The sequence below is a fragment of the Channa argus genome, chromosome 7 (assembly GCF_033026475.1).
Source record: "Channa argus isolate prfri chromosome 7, Channa argus male v1.0, whole genome shotgun sequence".
NCBI classification, from domain to species: Eukaryota; Metazoa; Chordata; class Actinopteri; order Anabantiformes; family Channidae; genus Channa; species Channa argus.
The window spans coordinates 320,462-343,068 of NC_090203.1; the positions used below are offsets into that span (position 1 = coordinate 320,462).

At 41.6% G+C, this 22,607-nt stretch overlaps 1 protein-coding gene across 1 annotated transcript; it reads left to right on the plus strand.

The window, feature by feature from the left end:
- The first annotated feature begins 1,191 nt into the window (after nt 1-1,191).
- On the plus strand, nt 1,192-20,679 carry plekho1b (pleckstrin homology domain containing, family O member 1b). Its single transcript, XM_067510914.1, has 6 exons — nt 1,192-1,551; nt 2,606-2,752; nt 7,404-7,544; nt 14,325-14,429; nt 18,386-18,484; nt 19,252-20,679. Exons 1-6 carry the CDS (start codon nt 1,525-1,527, stop codon nt 19,945-19,947), a joined length of 1,215 nt encoding a protein of 404 aa, XP_067367015.1. The 5' UTR covers nt 1,192-1,524; the 3' UTR covers nt 19,948-20,679.
- The last annotated feature ends 1,928 nt before the right edge of the window (nt 20,680-22,607 follow it).

Here is a 22,607-nt window from a genome sequence, read left to right on the forward strand (position 1 = left end):
CTTTTTGGTCTTTGGCATCAGTTTATCTCCAGGTTTGTGTCTTTCTGTTCATTTAAGTGAATCTGTGGTTGTTTTTTGTCTGTCTGGGTCACTCAGTATTTGTGTTTGACAAAATGTCCAGCAGTGAATGAACAATTCATGAATGTTTCCTTGGTTTTAAAGGGAACAAACATTCAGCAGCTTAGTTGAATTGCAGGATAAACCTTTCCCAGGCCTTTTAACAAAACTTTGTGTAGATGTACAATGTACAGTAAATGAAAGTAGTTAAGCTCTGATGAGGTGCTTAAAGACAAAGAGAGACACAAAGAAAAGATGCGGTTAAATGTAGTTGTGTCCCAGGATAATCTGCAGATCAGCCTCCATCTCTCGCTCTGACCCAGTTTCATGATCAGAGACTGACCCCACATCAGGGTTTAGCCCCAGAACATCTGCCAACAACCAGATCTCACTGATCCAGATCTGAGTCCTGGGTCACACACTTCATGTTTAATCGTCACACATTTCCTGAATTAGTTATGTGTGTTTTGTGTCCAGCAGCTTCTGACAAACAGGAGGAGGTGCAGGAAGATGCATAATTTTCACATTCAAAGCTCAGGATTTTGCTCTGGGTTGACACGTTTTGTTACATGACATGTGGTTTTGGTTATGATGATTTCTGTCAAATAATCATCCGCACAGGTAAAAGTGGGAACTAAATACTCCACTAAATGTCCACAATCACTTCCTTACTGGAAGAAATTAACTTTTTCAGATATTCACAGTGCAGTTCTTTCAGATTTCAGAAAAAAAATCCAGATATCCCAAAATAGACTGTGACTATTATCCACAATTCATAATATGACCAGTCAATTTCAGATACCAACAGTTAGCATTAGGAGTAGAAACACTGAAGCTGCTCATGTTTTTTTTTTAATTTTGAAAATTTGAAATTAAAATTACAGCTGCTAACAAATGGTGGATTCATTGAAGAAGAAGCCCTATACATATATATAGCATGTGACAATCATGTGTACGTGGAAGAATGACATAGGTATTTGAAAGTTTTTTTGACTGGATTTCTCCAGCAGATATCCAGTCCGTGTAGGACCTATCTGTATTAATTAATGATGGACGAGTGGGTCACAAGGGCAAACGTCACAGTGACGTCACATCAAGAGTACCCGTTGTTTCCCCATTCTGTGAATGTTACTTGTTTCATCATGGGGTTGACATAATACGCCAATGCATAGTTTTGGCCACGTAATACGAGAGATTTCCACCGGAGGGGGGCGCTGCGAGGCTGCTGTGAAGCCGCTGAGCCGGTCCGAAAGAGAAGGAGGAGTAACCGGACACCGAGTCCCGGAGCGGCTCATGTCCGGTCAGAGCGCAGCGGAGCCCGCGGCAGCAGCAGCAAGCAGCGGGGCGACGAACGCATCACACCGAGGAACAAGATCTAAGATCCGTGGAGCTGGACTTTATCTGCTTTGAGCCGCTGCTTTTGCACAAATAACGGAGCTCCCGGGCAAGCGGTCCGCCGCCGGCAGCATGAAGAAGACCAGCTCAGGGAAACGGGTGAGTGCTACCGGGACCGGGCCGCTCGTGACGCACGGTCTGTACCGTTACATCGGAGCTCGAGGAACAAAAGCCCGAGCTCAGCCTTTATTTTGAAGGGACCGCAGGTGATGGTTGGAATAAAACAGAACGTCCGGTTTTCAGAATAAGGGCGTTTTAATGATTTAGAAGAAATAGATTAAAAGTGAGAACATTTGGGGTCTAAACGGGTAAAACCGGTTAAATTTAAACAGGCGGTACTGGGAACGGGATGGTTATGACAGGAAAGTAATATCCGTATTGAGCGGCTCCGGTTTCACTGTTTTAAGGAGCTGAACTCATTTTACAGCCCGAACTTTAACCTGAGCCCGCACGGCACGTCTCAAGACATCACCAACGAGAAGGGACTTTCTGTGAACAGTCCGTTTTTACTCGCACGGGTTTCGTCCTGCGGGAGCCGGGGGTATTGAAATTGTGCGTGTTCATGTAGGAAGAGGGAAGTAAAACATTAAAATACAAGTACTGCAGTAAAATGTTTCTGAGTCACGTATTTGTACGTTTTCAGTTTTGATCAATGTGATTTACTGCTCCTACATTTATTCTCTGCACAGTTTATATATGTGATTTATCAAATCCGGTTTTTTATTCAGGAGAAGGAAACAAACACCTGTAACACTAAGTGTGAAATGAGCATCGCACATTTGCACATCATCTCACTAAAAGCTGCAAACTGTTTATAGAAGTATGAAAAAATCCATATAATTATCAGTGTGATACATTCAGGTCCTGTCCAAAGCTTCTGTTGGAACAGGGGCATCAAAGTCTGGACACAACGTTTGTTATTAATTATAATTTTTTTTATGGATTAAAATGTTATATTTAAAGTACATTAAATGTTATCTTGTTTTTATTTAAATACTTTTTATTTATCGGGGATTTGCTCAGTGGTAGAGCATTGGGTTGGAATGCAGAAGGCCGGGGGTTAAAATTCTACCCCAAGCTCATGAATCTGAGCTGAAAGGTTGTTTCAGTCCTTTAATCAGAGCTTTTTGATTTTATCCGTTTGCTGTTTCAGGGTCCACAGGACTCAGTGCTGCAGACCGTTCAGCCTGATAAAGTTGGCTGGATCCGAAAGTTCTGTGGGAAAGGGATATTCAGAGAGATCTGGAAGAACCGCTTCGTGGTTCTGAGAGGAAATCAGCTCTTCATCAGCGAGAAAGAGGTAGGTAAAAAGAGGGGCAGGGCCTACAGGTGACACACACCCGATTATAGAAACCATGGACTGCCATCCCCTTGTTCGGAGCTGATAGCAGGTGATGCTCTGTATTCATGAGGCAGGTTGTTAAGTCATAGAGATTGATGCTAAAACCATGTCTGCAGGTGGGCTTCACTCATCATTGGACTGATTAATTTACTTACAGGCACACATTTAGAGACAGTTCGAGGTTCTTTACTGTCGAAAGTTCAACCAACCTGTGTTCCATAAAGTTTGAAAGGAAAAATTCAAATACTTAAACAGACTAATCAAAACAAACATTTATGGTTGAGTACTTCAGAGTACTTGTGAGTACTCCACATTGTATTTGTTGTTGTTGTGTTGGTTCTGACTGGAAACAGAAAGTTTCTCCTCCACTTTCTACAGTCAGTGTTCCTCAGGAGTCGAGTTTCAGCCTGAGCTGCAGACACACAGAGAGCTCGGGTTTCACTGCTGGAGCTAAGGACAGAACTTGGTCATAGAACCTTTATCATCATCAGAACTCCACAGTAGAACTTATCTTCTGTCATTAACACCCCCCCCAAGCACACTTTACTGCATATAATGTACTGAATCACTTTATATGCAGTAAAAACCAGTGAACAGAACAAATATCAAAACTTTTACCATCTACAAATTCTATTTATCAGTTATTACCAGGTGGAACCTCAAACTACAGTCAGTGACTGCCTTGGTAGAACCTATAATAAAATACAGAAGATTGTATCCGAACCCTAGGGTGACTATTTAAACATATTCACTGTCTGTTGTCCGTTTATTATAGTTTTTGGAGAACCCTTACAAGAAACATCTATAGAGTGGCCATTTTAACCTTTGGTTTTATTTAAAAATGTTTTCATACAGTTAATGTTTGTTAAACGACTCCTTTTTCTGCTGTGACTGTTTTCTGCCACAGTAAAGTGAATATCTGGGTTTTTCACATTAATTTAACACCATGAACTGAGGAAACAATCAGCAGATTAATCAGTAATTGCATTAGTCTTTAGCTGCAGCACTCAACAGTTTCAGTCCTGTGGTGTGTTCCTGTTCCTGCCTCAGTGTTTGTTTGTCAGAGCGTCCGTTTTTAGCATTGATTATTTCTGCACTTCCTCTCTGTCACTTTACTGTATCAATGTCATGTAACAATTGACGCTTCATGAAAACGGTTTCACCACCAAATTAGGACATCTCTCAGTCCTGAGCATCTTTGCTGTTGTCGGCGTTCACAGTGTTTCTGTTTGTGGTAACAATTTGGTTTGTGTAAAGTTCGGTCAGCGGCTTGACTTCCTGTTTAAGCAGAAATAGGAACCTCATGTGATAGCAGAGAAACTACACAGACGTACTTGTCGTTTTACTGTTCTGCGACATAATTTGCGCTATAAAAATAAAGTTAAAAATTGCCTCCCCCAGCCCAAACCTGATTCTAACCTAACCTTTTAAGCTGAAATGTGTCCACACACAGCTGGTTTGTCTATAGCTGTGAATGTGTGAATGTGGTGCATAGAATAAATACAGAACAAATAACTTTGTTTATTACTTTGAGCTGCACTTAAATCCTGTAGTATAGAAAAAACACCCTGGTCCTATGGCTAAACATGCCCACACACACACACACACACACACACACACACACACACACACACACACATTTACCAGAATAAATATAACATAATCTAAAGAGCCTTGAGGCGACTTCTGCTGTGAGCTTGTGCTAAATGAATCAAACTGGACTGAAATACTTCCTCTAACTGTCGATGTCTCTTCCTCTCTTAGTTTGAGCAGCAGCTTTAGTTTTTCCATCATATAATTAATGATTCATTAGATGATGTTTTGTTTCCAATAACAATTCAGAAACTCATGATTTTACATTTGGGATTTGTGTATTTAAGAATCTTCACCAGGACCAGAGGAGAACATTATAGTTAGACACATAAAACCTCAGTTGTCCTAATGGTGCAGAAACATCTGCGCTTTTGAAGATGCTTTTAAAGATGCTTTGAACCAAATAAAGACGTGTCCACAGACTCGGTGAGGTCAGTCGTCCCCTCAGGCTGCAGTAACCCATTCTGCTGTCGTCACTCTGCTGATCATCAATATTCAGTTCAGAGGAGCTGCTTACATAACCAGAGAGAGAGAGTGACTGTGCTGACCTCTGACCTTTCTATGCTGTGTGGGGACAAATGCTTACAGCCAAGCTGGTAACTGTGACTAAAATCCAATTTATTTAAAGGGCATGGCTTCGTGGGACCACAGCCCCCACACTTAACATTTAATTTCACAGAAAATTAAAGTTAGACCTGTTTACACAGGAAGCTTGCTTTTGCTTCCCTAAATTAATTGATCTTTTACTTTATGGATTAAATATTAGTTGTTTATGATGGGATCTCATTAGAGTTAGGTTATTTTTGTCTTCGTGTTTGTTGAATCTGACTTTAAGGTTTGAAGCAAATGCTTTATTTTATTCAGCTTCCACATTTGGTGGTTTTGTTAGGAATTAATGGTAATTTACCAGATTTATGTGGAAATACTGTTGTTGGTGTTCCAAAGCGATTTATTGTAGGCCCTCTAATGTTTTGAGTTTTTGCAAATTATTGTAAATGTTTTAATTTGGACCTTTAACGCTTTGAGACATTTTATAACTGAAACAGCCAAAAAAGGTCATTGCCATTGTATGTAATATAATTTTCATGGACTAAACGATTAATGGGTTTATTTAAACTGTGTCATGCAGACAGGTGTACATATAATGTTGTGTGTCTACATATCATGGTCATGTGTGACATTGATGCTATAGAGGATTAATACAGATTATCATGGTCACAAACACACAGTGGATTATCAGTCTGAGCAGACAGACGTTAAAACTGTGTCCAGACAGTAGAAAGTCTTTGTTTCACTGACACTGATAAGCTGCACTGTTCTCTACCTGCAGCTTTCCTCACTTATTTATATACGCTAAGGATTGGTTATTTTATTTTTTATTTTTTATTAATTTATTAGTGGGGACAGCGCAGTGGTGGAGTGGTTAGCACTGCATCATTACAGTTAGAAGGTCTCTGGTTTGAATCCCTGGCAGGCTGCAGCCTTTCTGTGTGGAATTTCCCTATGGCTTCCTCCCAGTCCACAAACATGCATGTTAGGTTCATTAGTGACTCTAAATTGCCTTTAGGTGGGAAACTTTTGAGAGTGAATGGTTGTCTGTTTTGTCTCTCTGTTTTGGCCCTGACACGGACTGGAGACCTGTGCACCTTTCATCCTGTCACAGCTGGGATAGACTCAATTCCCCACGAACAGTATAAGAGGTTACAGATAATGGATGGATGTTATAATAGTGTGTGGTTATAGTTGGTAAACAGGTTTACCTTGTTGGAAGATATCAATAAGTTGCTCCAACAGTCCAATATAATGAACAGATACATTTATTATGTTGTGTATATCAGGTATGACCAGTGTTCAGTGTAGATCTGTCAGTGTTTTGAGGTCTGACTGTCAAGTCTCCACACTGCCATATAAAGATCAGTGTGGCCTGTCTCCCAGGAAGTCTCAGTTTAACACAAATTAATAATGGATGCTGTTTCCATGGAGATTAATGAGCTGACGTTTACCTGCAGAACCCCCCCCCCCAACCCAACCCAACCCAACCCTGAACTGCTCTGCACTCCTGCATCGGGTGGAAACAGAAACCAGAGACCAAACACAGATCAGAGCAGCTCAGATCTGAGGATCAGTTCTGCTCTGACGCTTCAACAACAAGACTGATACCTGCTCAATTCTATAGGCCTCCAGAACATGTTGGGGAACTGAACTGTTTCAGATGAGGAAACATTAACTCTTCTATTCTAAGATCACAATTGTATTAACTCATCATGTAAACAACATCCTTTTCAAATCCAAAGATGGTCACAGAGATGGTTTCCATTCAGCATTGATTTCAACAAAACCCTGCAGCAGGAGGGAAGATGCACTTACTTCTACTTTACCTACTTCCTGCTTTTTAGCATAAGGAAGACAACACGTTAAAAATCCTTCATTTAAACAGAGATTCTAGGACCTGAAATAGTATGGAAATAAAATGATAATGGTAAAAATAAAACAATTTAAATACTTATTGTAATCGCTTTTCATGGTTAAATCACATCATCTGTAAATAAAAAACATCTATTTTTTATTACTCTTCTTTCCTTAGTTGAATGGGATTGTTTTTATGATTAGTGCTGTGCACCTATTTGCAGTGTTGGACATTGAACTAACAACTGTCCGGTGTCAGAAGGATTGTACTGTAGCTTTTGGGGATGAACTGGTTTTAATGAGCAAAAATATCGGAGATGTCTCTAAAAACTCCTGATTTAAGTATTAGACAATAAACTCTTTCTCTGTTCTGCAAATGCTGCCGCAGTTATTCTTCAAGTGAAGAAATTCCTGCTCTGCTTATATTTTATGGAAAGAAAACACAGGTACATGGACACCCTCAGGATGGGTGGGACTTAAGTGCTCAGGTGAACATAAATTAACAGCATGTAAAGTGAGAAACTGATGCTCTCAGGTGTACGTGGACATCTCTGTCACCTGTCCTGTCAGTGAGCGGAGCCCTGACCTGTGTTACCTGTGTGTGTTGCAGGTGAAGGAGCTGGGTCGGGCTGACGAGGTGTTGGACCTGTCAGACTATGAGCGCTGCGAGGAGCTCAGGAAGAACAAGAGTCGCAGCAAAAAGAACCACAGCAAGTTCAGACTGCAGCGCTGCAGCTCACCAGGAAACACGGTACACTCGTCTATCTGTCCATCAGTCATTTTTCTGTCATTCTGTATGTATGTCAGTCTGTCTGCACACACGAGAGGAGATATAGGAGAGTGTGAATGTATCTCTGAGTAAAATGCTGGATTCATTAACTTGAGTGAAGCATTCAGCAGCAGGTTCTCATGCTCAGTGTTGATGGTGCATTGACTGTGTCAAAGTGCTGGTGGCCTAGAGCCTGGAGCTTATGACCTGATTGCCGGTGAGGGAAGATGCTCTACTTTGTAACCCTGACTTTTTCTGTAGTTACACAAAATCCAACAGAGTGATGAATCTTCACTGTGGAGGATCCTATCATGTCAGTGTCACATCCTCCCAGTTATTCTTTCATTCAGGTCATACCATCATACACTAATCAGGCACAGTATAAACACACCCTGGTGGGTTTAATCCTGTGGAGTGTGCAAATTCTAAAAACTTTAGATTTTTAAAATACGCAGTTCGCTTACTAAAGCATGTTTGTACTTTAATGCAGACAATCTGCTTTTTACTTTGAGTTGAGTAAAACATTTGTAGTAGTACTAGAGTATGTATGTAGTAGAGTATGCTTTTAGGCCAGTACTTTTATTTTTAATTGAGTACTGAGTTTGTGTACTTCTACCACCGCTATACACAATGTTTCACATGTTGCATGGCAGCAGAATGTTTAGAGCGGCCATGCTGACCCTGGTCCTCCATCACATTGTTAGGACCACTGGTACTAATGTTGTGGCTGATCTCTGTATGTTTAAACCAAATGCTCAGAATTCAGCAGAAGTAGCTGTTGGAGATGGTAGATACTAAATAGCCACTTATATAGCCCTTTTATCTAAAGGGCTTTACACTTTTGATTCTCATTCACACGCACACACACACATGATGGTGGCTGCCATGCCAGGTGCTCACCTGACCCACTGGGAGCAACTTGGGGTTCAGTGTCTTGCCCAGGACAGTTCGACACATAGCCGGGACTGGGGATCGAACCACTGACCCTGTGGATTGTGGACAACTGGGTCCACCTACCTACAGCCACCTGATGGTGGAAAGCACAAAGATTCCAATTCAGGAGTAAACCGATGATATTTCAGGGGTCACAGGTTGATTTGTATACAGTTACTGTGGGAGATAAAGGATCAGACTCTGTGGTAAAAGGACTGGGACGTCCCTGTTAGAAATCTGAGATTCTGCTGAACAGGTGGAGCAGATGTCTACAGGCCTGCACACAAATACCCAGCATGGTCTCAGTGTTTGCGGAACAGGTGTCCTGCAGACTGGGGGGGCAACTTCTCTTTTAAATTTGTCTCTCTCTATTTGTGAGTTTTTTAAGTGCTAGAACAATAAAGGTATAAACACACAGTGATGGATGGTATTCCTATCGCAATTAGTGAAATATGTTATGCTGGTATCTTTGATCATTTCCCAGTATTATTTGATATTACTGTACCTCCTTTGCCTCATATGCCCCCCACCTCAATCTGCTGCCATCATATCATCACAAGATTCCACTGTGGTAGAATTTTCAGCAGAGTTTATAAAGTGCAAAATTAATTGCCAGGACATCACAGCTGAAGCAGATCCTGATACTATCAAGGTCGGGGATTTGTATGACCCAGAAAGGAACAGAACAACATTGGAATGGAAGGCAATAATAGTTAATTGTGGTGGGGGAGATGGTAGTGCTGCAGCAGCAACCAAACAGTGCAGGGTTACAAACAACAGGAGCCGGGAAAGGAGGACAACTAAAAGCGTCTGGAAAAATACAACACAACAACTAAAATAACAAAGTAACAAACAAATAGAAAGTACCAACAAAAAGATCCAGGGGAGAAAAGAAACAAAACACAAACTCTTCTTCTTTTGTCTTGTGCAAAATTGTCTTCTAAACATGAACTCCACAAAGTTCACAGTCCGTATACACAAGTACCAAAGGGTGAATGGGGCATATATAGGGAAGCAAACAGGTGAACAGAGTGGGGCTGATTAGGGATCAGGAGAAAGAAGAGAGACAGGAGGAAATCAGAGCAGGGAGTAGAGAGTGCTGATCACCAGGGCAACATGAGCCAGCCTCACAGCTGTGACAGCCCCCCCCTTCAACGGCCCTCTCATGATGGATTCTGAGTGACCTGGGGAGGCGAAGTCTCACTGCTACGGGGTTGACTTTAGCAATGGGAAAGGGACCAATAAAACGGGGGGCCAGCTTTCCACTTTCGATGCGGAGGGGAACATCCGCCATAGAGAGCCATACTTGCTGGCCCTACTGATACTGTGGGGCATGGCTGTGGCATCTGTTGGCGGATCTCTTGTACGAGCCCGAGCCATCCTCCAGGCCAGCCGACAGCGCTGCACAGAAGGCTGTGCAGAGGGAACAGATAAATCTCTTGTGGAGTTAAAATAAAGGAGGTTGATAACCTCCTTATAAACATTTGTCTTCGTCTACCTAGACAACGTATAAACATATACTACCTGGAAAGGAGTCAACCCTGTGGAAGCTGATGGTAAGGTGTTGTGCGCGTACTCAACCCTGGTCATGTTCTGGGACCAGGAGGAGAAAAGTCCGATAGAGACACCAGGCAGCCTAAAAAAAACTCTCTCCAGAATTTTGATATGGAGACGACGTCACGGGGGAGACCATGGATTCTGAAAACGTGCCTGATCAGGGTTTCAGCGGTTTCTTTAGCTGTAGGCAATGAAAGCAGGGGAATGAACTTAACCATTTTAGAAAATCTGTCCACAACCGTGAGGATGAACATGTTGCCCTGGGATAGGGGAAAACCGGTAATAAAGTCAATGGAGATATGAGACCAAGGGCGACCAGGGATGGGAAGAGGGTGCAACAACCTGTCCGGGGGGTGGCGGCTGGTTTTGGCCTGAGCACAGACTGGACAGGCTAAAACAAACTCCCTGACATCTTTGACCATAGTGGGCCACCAGAACCGCCGTCGCACCACAAATAGGGTACGAGAGATACCTGGGTGACAGAACAAACGAGATGAATGACACCTGATCTGAGCTGACTGGGACTAGACATTCATCAGGGCAAGAGGAAGGAGCGGGATTATTGGCTTGGGCTCGGGACACTTTTTCCTCAACCTCTAGTAGAGTGAGGGCTAGACGGGCAAATGACGGAAGAATTAATTTTGGCCAAAAAAGAAACCTGCAGCGGCCAGAGCTGAATCTACGGGAGGAGGAGTAGCAGTGATTGAGGGGACCGGAAAAGCCAGTCGGAGCACATGGGAGATGGAACAGATACTGACGACGGCTGAAGCCCTCCGGTTGCCGGACCTGGGCAAACAGAGACAGGACAGACAGGACAAACAGGGACAGGACAAACAGGGACAGGGCCAGGTGAGGTGTTGACCGGGCCAGAGGCAGGAGCTGGAACAGGGACAGGAGCAGGAACAAGTGGGTTCAGAGGTAGGTGCAGGACAAGTAGGTGCAGGTACAGGTGCAGTGCGAGCAGGGGCAGGGCCGGGGCCCGAACTGGAGGTGTTGGTAGTCAGTGCAGAGATAGGAGCGGGGGAAGAAGAAGTATTACCCAACCCAGGACTGAGTGCAGGACAGGTGAGGGGTTCTGGGCTAGGGGAAATTGTCCCCGTTCTTGCTTTGCTTGCTTGCTGAAGGCCCTTAATTGGGCCAATAATTTGGTCACCGACTCCCTGTCCAGTAGCCAAGGCCTAGACAGTATAATACTCTCCATCCGCTGACTTATAGCACAGGAGGTAGCAAGGTCCCGGGAGGGCACCATCTTGTGGAAGAGATCCTCCAGAAGTTGACTAATGACTAGGCACTGATCCGGTTGGCTAGTGTCCTGAGCTGGTAAAGCTAGGGTGTTAGGCTCTGAGGTGGTGCTGGAGGGAGGAAGAAGAAAAAAAAAAAAAACACTTGCACGTCTCTGGGTCCTTGTCTGAAGATCCTACTGTCAGGGTTTTGGTTAATGGTGGACCCAGGTAGTAATGACTAAAGTAAAACAGAGCATGACTTAAAACACACTGGAAGGAAAAGATAACCAAAGTAACAGAGTCGGGGAAGCACAGAAACTAACACAGGAACTAAGGGGAGGCAGATGTGAACAAACTGAAAATAAAGTGCTGGCAAACTGAAGAACACAAAAGCATACCTAAAACAGGAAGACCAAGACTAAACAAGCGGAGATAACTAAAGCCTAGACTGAAACACTGAAATAAACAAAAGCAAACCTCAGACCAAAGTTGCAGATAAACAGAGGTTTTCCAAGAGTTCAGAGTGTAGACTGGGGGTAGGACAACAATGACAATGAGGACCTGGCCGAGAAGTGAGGGGAAGACTGGCCTTACTTAAGTGAGACTTTACCATACAGAGTAACATGGCCAGGGAGTAGCTGGTTGTTGGGAAAAGCAGAATGGGGCATAAAAAAGGAAGCCAACAGGTGAACAGAGTGAGGCTGATTAGGGACCAGGAGAAAGTAGAGAAAGTAGAGTAGAGAGGAGGAAATCAGAGCATGGAGGAGAGAGTGCTGATCAACCAGGGCAACATGAGGCAGTCTCACAGCTGTGACAGATACATTACTATTAGAGTTCAACTCCATTACCTCCAGTAGCCTATATAGGGTGAAATAACTTCAAAGCAAGCATGAACCTTAGTTAAATGATAATACATGTGGCTTTGAAAAGAATCTGTTGGCAGGCAGAGAGGAAATAGAGGAAGGATGGGCTGCTGGTGTTGTTGCTCTTGCTAAGTGATTGTCTTTCTACTTACCAAGCTTCTGTTAAAAATGCAAAATCACTGTTAATAGCAAACATACTTCGTAATAACCAGAACAAACCAAGAATTCTCTTTAATATGATTGAATCTATTGTAAATCCTGGTCCTTCTCCACTAGCTGAGGCCACTGTTGAAGATTGTGAGGAATTTTTACATTACTTTGTTGACAAAGTTGCGTCCTCAAGAACAGCTTGACTGGTTCTTCCATTGACCTGCCTAGAGAGCCTCTTGGCTCTGTTGCAATTACTGAGTTTACTCCGGTCTCTTTAGTATCTTTACAGGATGTTTTTTCCACAGGCAGAATTCTGACTTGTTGCGCGCTGGATGTACTTCCTAACACACTCTTCATGAAAGTGTTTAGTGCTATTGGCCCTCTGCTAACTATATTTATTAACTCTTGCCTCAGCTCGGGGTATGTCCAGTTTCTTTTTAACGTGCCATTATTCGTTCGCTTCTCAAGAAGCCTAATCTCACACCTATGGAAATGACAAATTTTAACCGGTGTCTAATCTGTCATTTCTGTCTAAGGTTCTTGAGAATGTTGTACTGAAAAGGATAATATTTTAGATCAAGAGATAGCACTAAATCTTCCCTCTTGAAAGTGCATAATGACCTCTTGCTTTCCTTGGACAACCATTATTCAGTGATGCAGGACCTCACTGCAACATTTGAAACAGTAGATCCTAAAAATTTTGATCTCCCACCTTGCTCATATGGTGGGCTTATGGTGGGACAAATGGCTTAAATCTTACCTGACTGTTAAGTCTATTTCAGTCACAATAAAAGATAGCTCATCATCTTACTCCCCATTAAAAAATGGTGTGCCTCCGGGATCTATTTTAGTTCTACTTCTATTCTCACTATACCTTCTCCCATTGGGCTCTATTCTGGAAAAGAGCCTTTCATTCCACTGTTATGTGGAAGACATTAAAATCTATCGACCGCTTGTTGCAAAAAAATGGCTCATTGCAATCTCTTTTTTATTTGAACATTTCTACTGATGTGATGTCAATTTCCCCACTAATTAAGCAATATGTGAGGAATCTTGGGGTCATCCTGGACAGCAATCTAAGCCTGGAAAATCACATCAGCCCTGTTGTCAAGTCCACTTTTTTAAGCTTTGATTGCTGTCAAAGCTTAAGACATTTTTGAACAGAGGGGAGTCAGAAAAGGTATTTATCAGCTTACGATTGGACCACAGTAACGCATTATATAGTGGATTTTCCAAATCATCATTAGCGTGTCTGCAGCTGGTACAGAATGCTGCAGCATGTTTTTTTTAACTAATACTCCAAGGCATAAACATATTACCCCGGATTTATCTTCTCTCCTTTGGCTACCAGTCAAATTCAGGATTGATTTTAAGATTTTAACTTTTGTTTTTAAGGCAATGAAAGGTCTTGCTCCACCTTATTTATTTGACCTACTAAAGCCAACTAGCTCATGTTGTTCACAGGAGTAGAAACTACAGGCCCTCACACCAGATACAAGAGATGGGGTGACCATGCTTTCTCTGTAGTAGCACCTACCCTCTGGAACAATCTTCCAATACAACTGCTTCTGGCCCCAGATTTAATGCTTTTTAAATTAGAACCTGAAACACACCTTTTTTAAGCAGGCATTTAATTTAGTGGAGCAGTAAGACACCATATTTATTTATGTTTTTATTCATCTATTTATGTTTATCTATTTATTGATTGGTTTGTATTTTCTTTCCTGTCTTACAGTATTTTAATTGTACGTTTTATATTTAGATTGGGTAGCTCAAAAATTGTTACTGATATTTTATCGGTATTGGTTATAAATTGGTTATTAGATATTTTATATCATTTTAGAACTTAAAGTATTTATCTGTGGTTCTGTAGGTTATTGTGTTTAATAACATCTCTGCATTTTCCACATTATAAATCTCTTATTTTTTACTGTAAAGTACTTTGGTCAACCTGTTGGTTGTTGGAAAGTGCTATATAAACAAATTTTGATTTAATTTGATATGATGAGTGAATCTGTGGTTTTATGTGGTTTTAGGTTCCTAACCTGGTGTTCCTTGCTGTGAGTCCAGAGGAGAAAGAGTCCTGGATCAACGTCTTAAACAGCACCATCACCAGAGCCAAAAATAGAATCCTGGATGAGGTACAGATGCAGACGCATTAGTCAGTCTCAGCAGAACCTCAGGCTGTGTCACAAGAACTTTTTGTGACACAGCCTGTCCTGATCCCAGTCCACATGGAGCCAAGTACAAGTCTATTTGTTACTGTTTATGGGTTTAGTGGTCTCTACATAAGGTTCTAGCAGACAAGCAGGAGTTTGTAGCTGTCACTGAAAAGGTTCTTGTGGTCCTCCCCAAACTTCTGATGGTCACTCAGGAAGTAAGGGTGTTAACTGAGGAGGTTCTATATTCCTTTGGGATGTTGTAGTGCTCAATGGAAAGATGTGTGTTTAACCTGGGTTTTACTGCTCACTGAGGAGGTTCTAATGGACAAAGAGAGCATTCAAGGTTCTAGTGATACCCATATTGTCACTGGATGTTTTATTGGTTCCTGAAGGGGTTATGTCTGTTCTGAAGGTTGGGATTTTAATATGTATAAGGCACAAACTGCAGAAAGTAATATGTACATTTTTTTTTTTTATGTTTTTAGTCATTTCTGCAGCCCGAGTCCTGAGACAACTAGCCAGTCAGTGTCCACTGAGATCCCAAGGAAAAATTCTGTTCTTTGTAGCACTGTACATCTACACTTAGACATTTATCCAAAGTGACTTACAAATGTCCTCACTTGTAAGTTGCTTTGGATAAAAGCTCACAAGGCAGCAAAAATCTAAGTCAAGGAGAAAACATCAAAGCAAAGTGCAAAAAGGAGCAGAAAGGAAGCTAAAAAAATTCAAGTGTATAGGAAGTTTGGTAGCTTGTTCAACCATCGTGGGATCACTGAGCTGAAGAGTTTTGTTTGGCGCCTTCTGTGCGGTGCTGGGTCCACCAGATATCATTCATCGGGAGAGCTCAGCGGACAGGAGTGAGGTGAGGTAAGCAAAAGATGTTGAGGTGATCAACCTGTAGACAAGAGACAGAGCTTTGAAACTGATGCGAGCAGCTACAGGAAGCCAGTGTAGAGATTTGAAGAGTGGTGTAACATGAGAAGTGATCAGATAAATGCAAAGGACTGACCAAGATGTTGCCTATGGTGCAGTTCGGGTGAGAATGGGGACCAGATTGTGGGTTGGGGGGGTGGAGACTAGTCTCAGGTCAAGCGTGCTTAGAAGGGCAAACACCTCAGCCACCTGAGGTTTTGTTCAGGTGGATGTTCAGGTCTCCCAAGATGAGGACAGGAGTGCCATCTTCAGGGAAGTGGGACAGCAGCACGTCATGCTCATCACACAAGTTCCCCTGCTGGCCTGGTGGTAGATACATCACAATCACATGGACTGTAATCGGTGATGTAATCCTAATGCCATGATACTCCAAGGATGACCGATTTATTGAGGGGCGCTGTCCATCAAAACTGCCAGGTGTCAGTGACGAGAAGTCCAGTTCGACCCCCCTGACCTGATGGGTGAGGAGTGTAAGAAAAGAAAAAATTGGTGGAGAATGCAGCTGGGGTGGACCTGTCCTCTGGTGTGATCCAGGTTTCTGTAAGTGCAAGCAGCTGAACAGCTGACTGTGTAGACAAAAGCTGGAATGAACTCAGCCTTGTTCACTGCAGACAGGTGGTCTTCGTGAGCATGTGCAGGTGGGTAATGTGTTGTCTTCTAGGAGAGCGCCTGTCCTGTGTCTGCAGAGGAGAACAGGGATGTGCTGAAAACACATAGTTAAAACAAAAAACACCCCAAAACAAATGGGTGTTCTCGCTTGGTGGACTTGCGCAAGTATACTCGCTGGTCTTTGCACAAGTTGGTCTTCACAGAAGGAGGGCTGAACACAAGGGCATTGTTCATTTACAGCTGGTTTGGTTTTCTGTAATAGTTCCTGTTAGAAGATCAAATCTGAAGGGAAAGTTGAAAACAAGCAATAGACATTTTTCTGGACCTTACTTCAGTGTGTGGACTAAACAGTCATTTTAAAATGAGTTTCACAGTTTAAATGAAGGCAGGTTTTAAATTGCAAAGCTGTAGTTAATTCTCATAATGGTCTTTTAAATAATCAAAAAATTTCCAATAGATAATATCACAACCCAGTAGGCCCTTATTAATGAAGGTGAACAGAAGCAAAACCACCTACATTCAACTGTAATTTTTTTTACCAGGTTTCTCTTAGACTCCATTCAATGTTCAGTGGTATTTCTTACTCAAACACAAGAGTGTCCAGTTGTGTTTAAGTAAATTAATCAGAGCTGCTGCTGTCAGTGAGAAAGCTATTGTTCCAGTATAATAATCCTCCCATCCTCAGGAGTCTGGACTCCCCAAGAACAGGAATCTGGACCTAGGTCCACTGCCCAGATGAAAAACAAAAAGCTGAGTGTCTGAAGGATCTTTCTGCTGTTATTCTGCATTTTAACAAATCTCCTCACACAGTAACAGTGTATTGTGGCAACAGTAGTATTTTGAAAACAGTAGAAAGACCACAGCGGGTGGTTTCAGTCTGAACAAATTGGATTTTGTCCCTACTCCTTTTATTATTTAGGTGATATATTCATGCTCATTGGGACATGATAGTTAATTTGATTGGGAATTTCTGGGAAATGTAAACAGGTAAAATTTTCACATTTCGTCTCCAATAACATAATTTTTAGATTAGCTATGAACACTTTAAAGATGCTACAAAAATGTAGAAAGACAAAGGCAAAATGGGTCTGACAAATCAGAAACTGATGTCCATTGATCTGACAGTGAAGCATTTGTATAATCTACTCTTTAAGTTAGGAGCAAGTAAGTGACAAGAACCTGGGAGCAGGTAAAAGTAAAGTTACACAACTATTCTGTGAACTGGTGCCTGTGTGTTACTCTGAGCCCTATAATAACAATAACTGTGGAGACTTTATTGTGGGTGACTTAATTTAAAATGAGACACTCCTTTAGTTTCTGAACTGTGTTTCCCCAACATTTACTTAAGCCTATGCATAAAAAGAATGTATACAGACATATTAATAATTGATATTAATATGTTTTTTATGGTGAATGTCATCAGACTGATGCTGTCGAAGGCACACAGACCAAGAACAGACCCTAAATAATGTTTATTGTGTTTTTTACATGTCTGTTTCCTGTGACTGTTAATTTGTTAATTTCCACACTGAGAGAAAAAGTGTTGGAGCTGCTGTCTTCTAACACAACAGCTGGTTAATGTTCAGTCAATAACCTTCGCCTTTTGTCACAAGTCAATACTCTGATCAATGCTCTGATCAATACTGTCACATTGTGTTAGAGGCTGGGAGACAGGACTGAAGCCTTGTCCATCATGGGTTTCACCCTGGAAGTCGTGGAACAGTCTAAATAAGGGTTTTATATCTTACATTAAAGTCAAACTGGGAAAAACTAAACTTATCACCAGTCAGGTTTTCTGGAACCAGCTGAAGCTGAAAAAATACAAACATTTTTGTTTTATGTTAATAATTCACACAGTGAATGCTGAAAAAGATGGGAGACAGAGAAGAACCATACAAACACAAGTTTCAGCGATTGTCCTGCATAGTTGTTTAAAAGCTTTTTAAAAGACACCAACCAAACTGTGAAGGAACAGTTTGAAACTCATAGTGTCTGGTCAACATTAGGCTGTCACAAAAATTGTAACATGTAACATTCTAACATGTTAGTCACCTGTAGAAAGAAGCTAGTGACACAGAAACATCTTAATTTTACCTTTGCAAACACACCTAAGAAAGACCACCAGATTCAATTACAGGTTTGGAGGAAAAAGGTCAATAAGTGGACGGTGAAACTAATTTGTAAAGAGAAGGGTTCACAGTTTGATCACAGCAGTTTCCAGTGGACATTGGAAGAGTTTTTTAGAGTTCAAATTAAGTCCTCCACAGGACCGAGTCTGTTTTTGTTAATGTCATCAACTCCACATGAAAGCTTTGGCTTATTTTTGCTTCTTAAAAAGGGAAATACCTGGAAATAACCTGATGTTCTACCTGAAGTGCTGTTTGTGTTTTCAGGTGACGGTAGAAGACTCTCAGCTTTCTCATCTGACTCGAGATCGAGTAAAGATCCCTCACAACCGTCGACTGCCAACCAGAGGTCACCTGCTGGGTGTGGTCAGTACCATCCTCCTCATCCTACCCCTTCCTCTTTGGGAAGCCTTCTGTTCAAATAGCCTGCATCATTTTAGTTGGGATATTTACCAAAACATAATATTATGAAGTTGTATAATTTATGGCTATTTCACACTGACAGACACATTAAATTAAAAATTTTAACTTTAAATATTCATATTGAGAGCTGCTTTTCTTGAGGAATTTAACATAGCTGGCAGCTATTAATTTACAGTTACAGTAAACTCAAAATTAAGTGAACTCTCCTATGGAAAACCAGTGTTGATCTTAAATTATGTATCAGACCAAGCCGTCAAAGATCTGCTGGGCCCCATTCTCTGACTACAACCTACTGAGCTTTTGACCTGCTTTTAAACTGCTTATATTTCTGCTGTCCCCCAAGCAGAGAGTAAATGCTCGTGGCTTGACCCAGCATCATAGAGGCATAAAAAATAAAGTGCTTTAGTTTTAGGTTTAAGCTGCTGTGGCTCCATTGGCCTGATGGGAAGTTTCATCTGAACCCCACAGCTCAGTAGTCCATTATGCATGCTTATCTAGCTTAGTTTGTCCAGTTATATGCACAAAGTGTGCCTCTCTGACCTAGTGAACTGTTAAAATGTCCTCTTCACCCAGGTCCATCAAAAGTATATATTTTATTACTGTATTTATGTTGGGCCATCTGAACATAGATGAAAACCTTTAGCTTTTCCTTATAAATGGTTAAAACCAAATCAGGGTTGGGTACCAGCATCATCCTCTCTTCTATTCAGGCCTCCACCACCTCCTCAGATGGGATGCTGACTCTGGATCTGATCCAGGAGGAGGACACAAAGTCTCAGGAAGCCAACAATGACAAAAGCTTTAGGGTTGACTTGGACAAATCTCTGTCCCACCTTAGTCCAGTCTGTCCCAGGTCCAAAACTGACAGCACTCTCTCTACCAGGACTGCAGAGGCTTCTGGGAAGTCCCAGAGCCTTCCTCATGAGGTGACGGTGGTGTGGGAACACCCAGCACCTGCCAAGACTCCTCAACCTGGAAAACGTCTAACGACAGCAGAGAGAAACCGCTGCGCCTCAATGGATGAGATGCTGTCCCATTCAGAAACTATAGCTGCTAAGAACAAGATGACGTGTCATTCAGCTGCATCAATGCAAACCAACACCATGACGTCCATCAGCCAGCTGCAGGACCTGATCAACCAGAAGCTCAAGAAGACAGAACAGCTGCTAATGGAGGTACGAAGGGAGGCTGAGGGAGAGCAAGTGGAGCGAGGTAGGGTAAAGGAGCTGGCTGAAGCATCTCGTGCTGAAGCAGAGAGACTCCTGAAGGATGCGCTGGGAGCCTGGAGCCAGGCCCAAGAGGTGCTAGAGGAGGTGAAGGAGCTTAGGGCATTGTATCGACAGCTAGACTCCTTCTCCCCTATTACCCCCTCTAACAGCACCAAAGACCGCAAGAGCCTGATGTGAACCAGAGGGACCTGTTCTGGTACAAGCCGGTTCATGCTGGTCTGGTCCAGGTGACACCACAAAGTTGAAGGTGGTGTCTGTTTCTGTTTGCTGGAATTTAAACAAAGCTGCTGCTGGACACTATTAAATTATTTGGAAAAATTCAGGTTTTGATTTCTCGGACTAATAATAGTCCGTGCTCAGGTGTATAAATGTTCTTCCTCTGAAAAAGCAGGAGTACCATAAGTTTCCCTCCAGGTTCTAGTTCTTGCTCTGGTCAAGTCTAGTTGTGACACCAGCAAATGCCTTTGTAGAAAATGTACGTCTTGTCAACATGTGCCAAGATGAGAGTTTAGAGATGAGGAAACTGTGTATACTTGATCCCTGTTCATTCACTAGACATTTGTTGCTTCGGATCCTTTTTAATTGTTTGTTTCATCTGGAATATTCATGTAAAAGATGTGAAACGACACAAAAAAGTTTTATGCAGCTGGGCTGAACTGAAGAAGGTACGAATGGTGGGCACATCTGAAGGAGGAAGACTCCTGAATGTGAGAGAGCAGAAGTCAATTCAGCTTCAGAATTGCTATTATTTTTATAGATTTTATTGCTGGCTGATTGTTTTTGTGATTAAACATTTTTTGTTTTTCTGCCTCTCAGAGTTGCACTTTTGCATCTGATCAACTGGATCAATATTTATAATTGCACAGAACAATCTATGTGACATTAAAAAAGGTACAGCTGATGTCATTATTCCTGGTACCAGAAGAGGCTCATTTTTGACTTTGGGAACAAGTGATGAATAGGGAATCATGGGTTCATTTAAGTTTTTCCATGTCCTTTTGACTTCATTTCACAAAATTCCTCAGCAAAAGGTAACTTTTGATTCCTGTATCAAATTATTTAATTTTTGGCTTTTAACATTTCCAAGTAGGTCAACTGGTTGGGGACTTCGGCAGCTTCAGAATCAGTCTATGTTCTGACTGGTATTTCTCTGAAGCCCAGTCCGTTCTTAGTGCCATAGAAGCCAAATGGTTATAGCACCTGCCATAAATCCACAACTCATAGATTCAGGATTTTAGCCTGGCAATAAACCTAAGTTTCATGTCATTCCTCCTCCCTCACATGCTCGAGTTTCCTGTTCGCGCTCTAATGTAAAATTTCCAATAAAGGCAGAAAACAAGTTCAACAAGATCCCTGTGCAGGAGAAAGCTGTGACAGATTGTTGAAACGTCAGGAAAATGATGGCAAGTATCTTTGTTTAGTATATTGATCACATGATGCAGGTTTGATAACTGGTTAGTTTCAAAATTTTATGGAGAAACGTCAGGCTTTTTTCTTTAGATGTGATCAGCAGGGAACCATAAAAAAGTTATCCTTATAAAAACCTGAAACTCAGCTGACAACAGGACTCTGATTCCAGTTTTCATCGGTTAGCTGACAATACTGGTCTGGACTGAAATATCTCCTGCATTGGTGTCTAGCATATGTTCCTGGTATTCTTCACAGTGAAAACATGAAAGTTTTCACATTTTAACTTGGGTTATACCCAAAAGGAAGTAGTTCTTATGACATTCCTCCCTGTTAGGAAATCTGTATGTGGTTCTAGACTTTGTATGTCCTAACTCACCATAATGGTACATCACTAGCGAACCCAAGCACACGTCATCTCTTTGTGTTTGTCAAACCTGACACAAAAATCTCTTCTGCTGACTTTGATTCAAACTTTGCAACAACAGCAGGAACCGGAGTGATGCAAAAATTGGCACAGTCAAATTGGGTATGTGAAATTAAACAGTCCTCTCTGTATCTGGTTCTGTTTTGGGGGGGTATTTTGGGGATCCAGGTGTGTTACAATGTGTGTCAAGTTACTTTCCATTCAGATTGAGATCCAGTAGCTTTTAAGAACACTCATTTTGTTTTTCCTTGATATTTCATTCATATTTTCATTTTTCTGGCTGGAAATAAACCATGTCCTGATCCTGATGAGAGGATATTTCACTAGCTGAAGACCAATCATGAATGAGACAAACTGAATAAAACAATGAAACTGGACAAAACAAACTTTTGGTAGAAAACAAGAAAACTAAACTAAAGTTTGACAGACTAGTTATTTCTCATGTGATGCATTTATTTTCATGTCTGATGGCATTTGCAATGAAACATCTGGAGACTCAGAGCTGCAGTTTAACTGGTGATGCTAATTGGAGTTGATCAGGTTTCTGTGTGAAATGGTGAAGGTTTCAAATAAATCAATATTATTGCATATTTGCATTTTAAAGTTAAATATGTTCCTCCCTCGTTTCATTACAGTGCCTCTAATGCCCTGTTTTTGCTGATGTTTAATAAAAAGTTTAAGGTTCCCTGTGGAGTTTTGACAGGACTTTAACTGCTACATCGCACAAACAAACCCAAATCCGAATCTTCTGACTTTATTTTTGTAATATTCCCATTGAGTTCTCTCAATATTCAGTCTCACAATAATCTCACTTGATTCTGTGAATATTCAGAATTTATTACGATATGTTCTGATTCAAGATATTCCAGGAATAAAGTTGGAACATTCAGACTGTTCTGCGAGTATTTGCAATGGTCTCACTTTATTACCTTAATGTTATTTACATTCTCTCTAGCTAAAAACTGGCACATCAAAATTGATGATGATATATGTTCCTGAAATA

Coding starts and splice junctions, on each gene's coding strand:
- plekho1b (XM_067510914.1), top strand. CDS start 1,525: ATGAAGAAGACCAGCTCAGGGAAACGG. Junction 1,552..2,605: donor AGACCAGCTCAGGGAAACGG/GTGAGTGCTACC, acceptor TTGCTGTTTCAG/GGTCCACAGGACTCAGTGCT. Junction 7,545..14,324: donor GCAGCTCACCAGGAAACACG/GTACACTCGTCT, acceptor ATGTGGTTTTAG/GTTCCTAACCTGGTGTTCCT.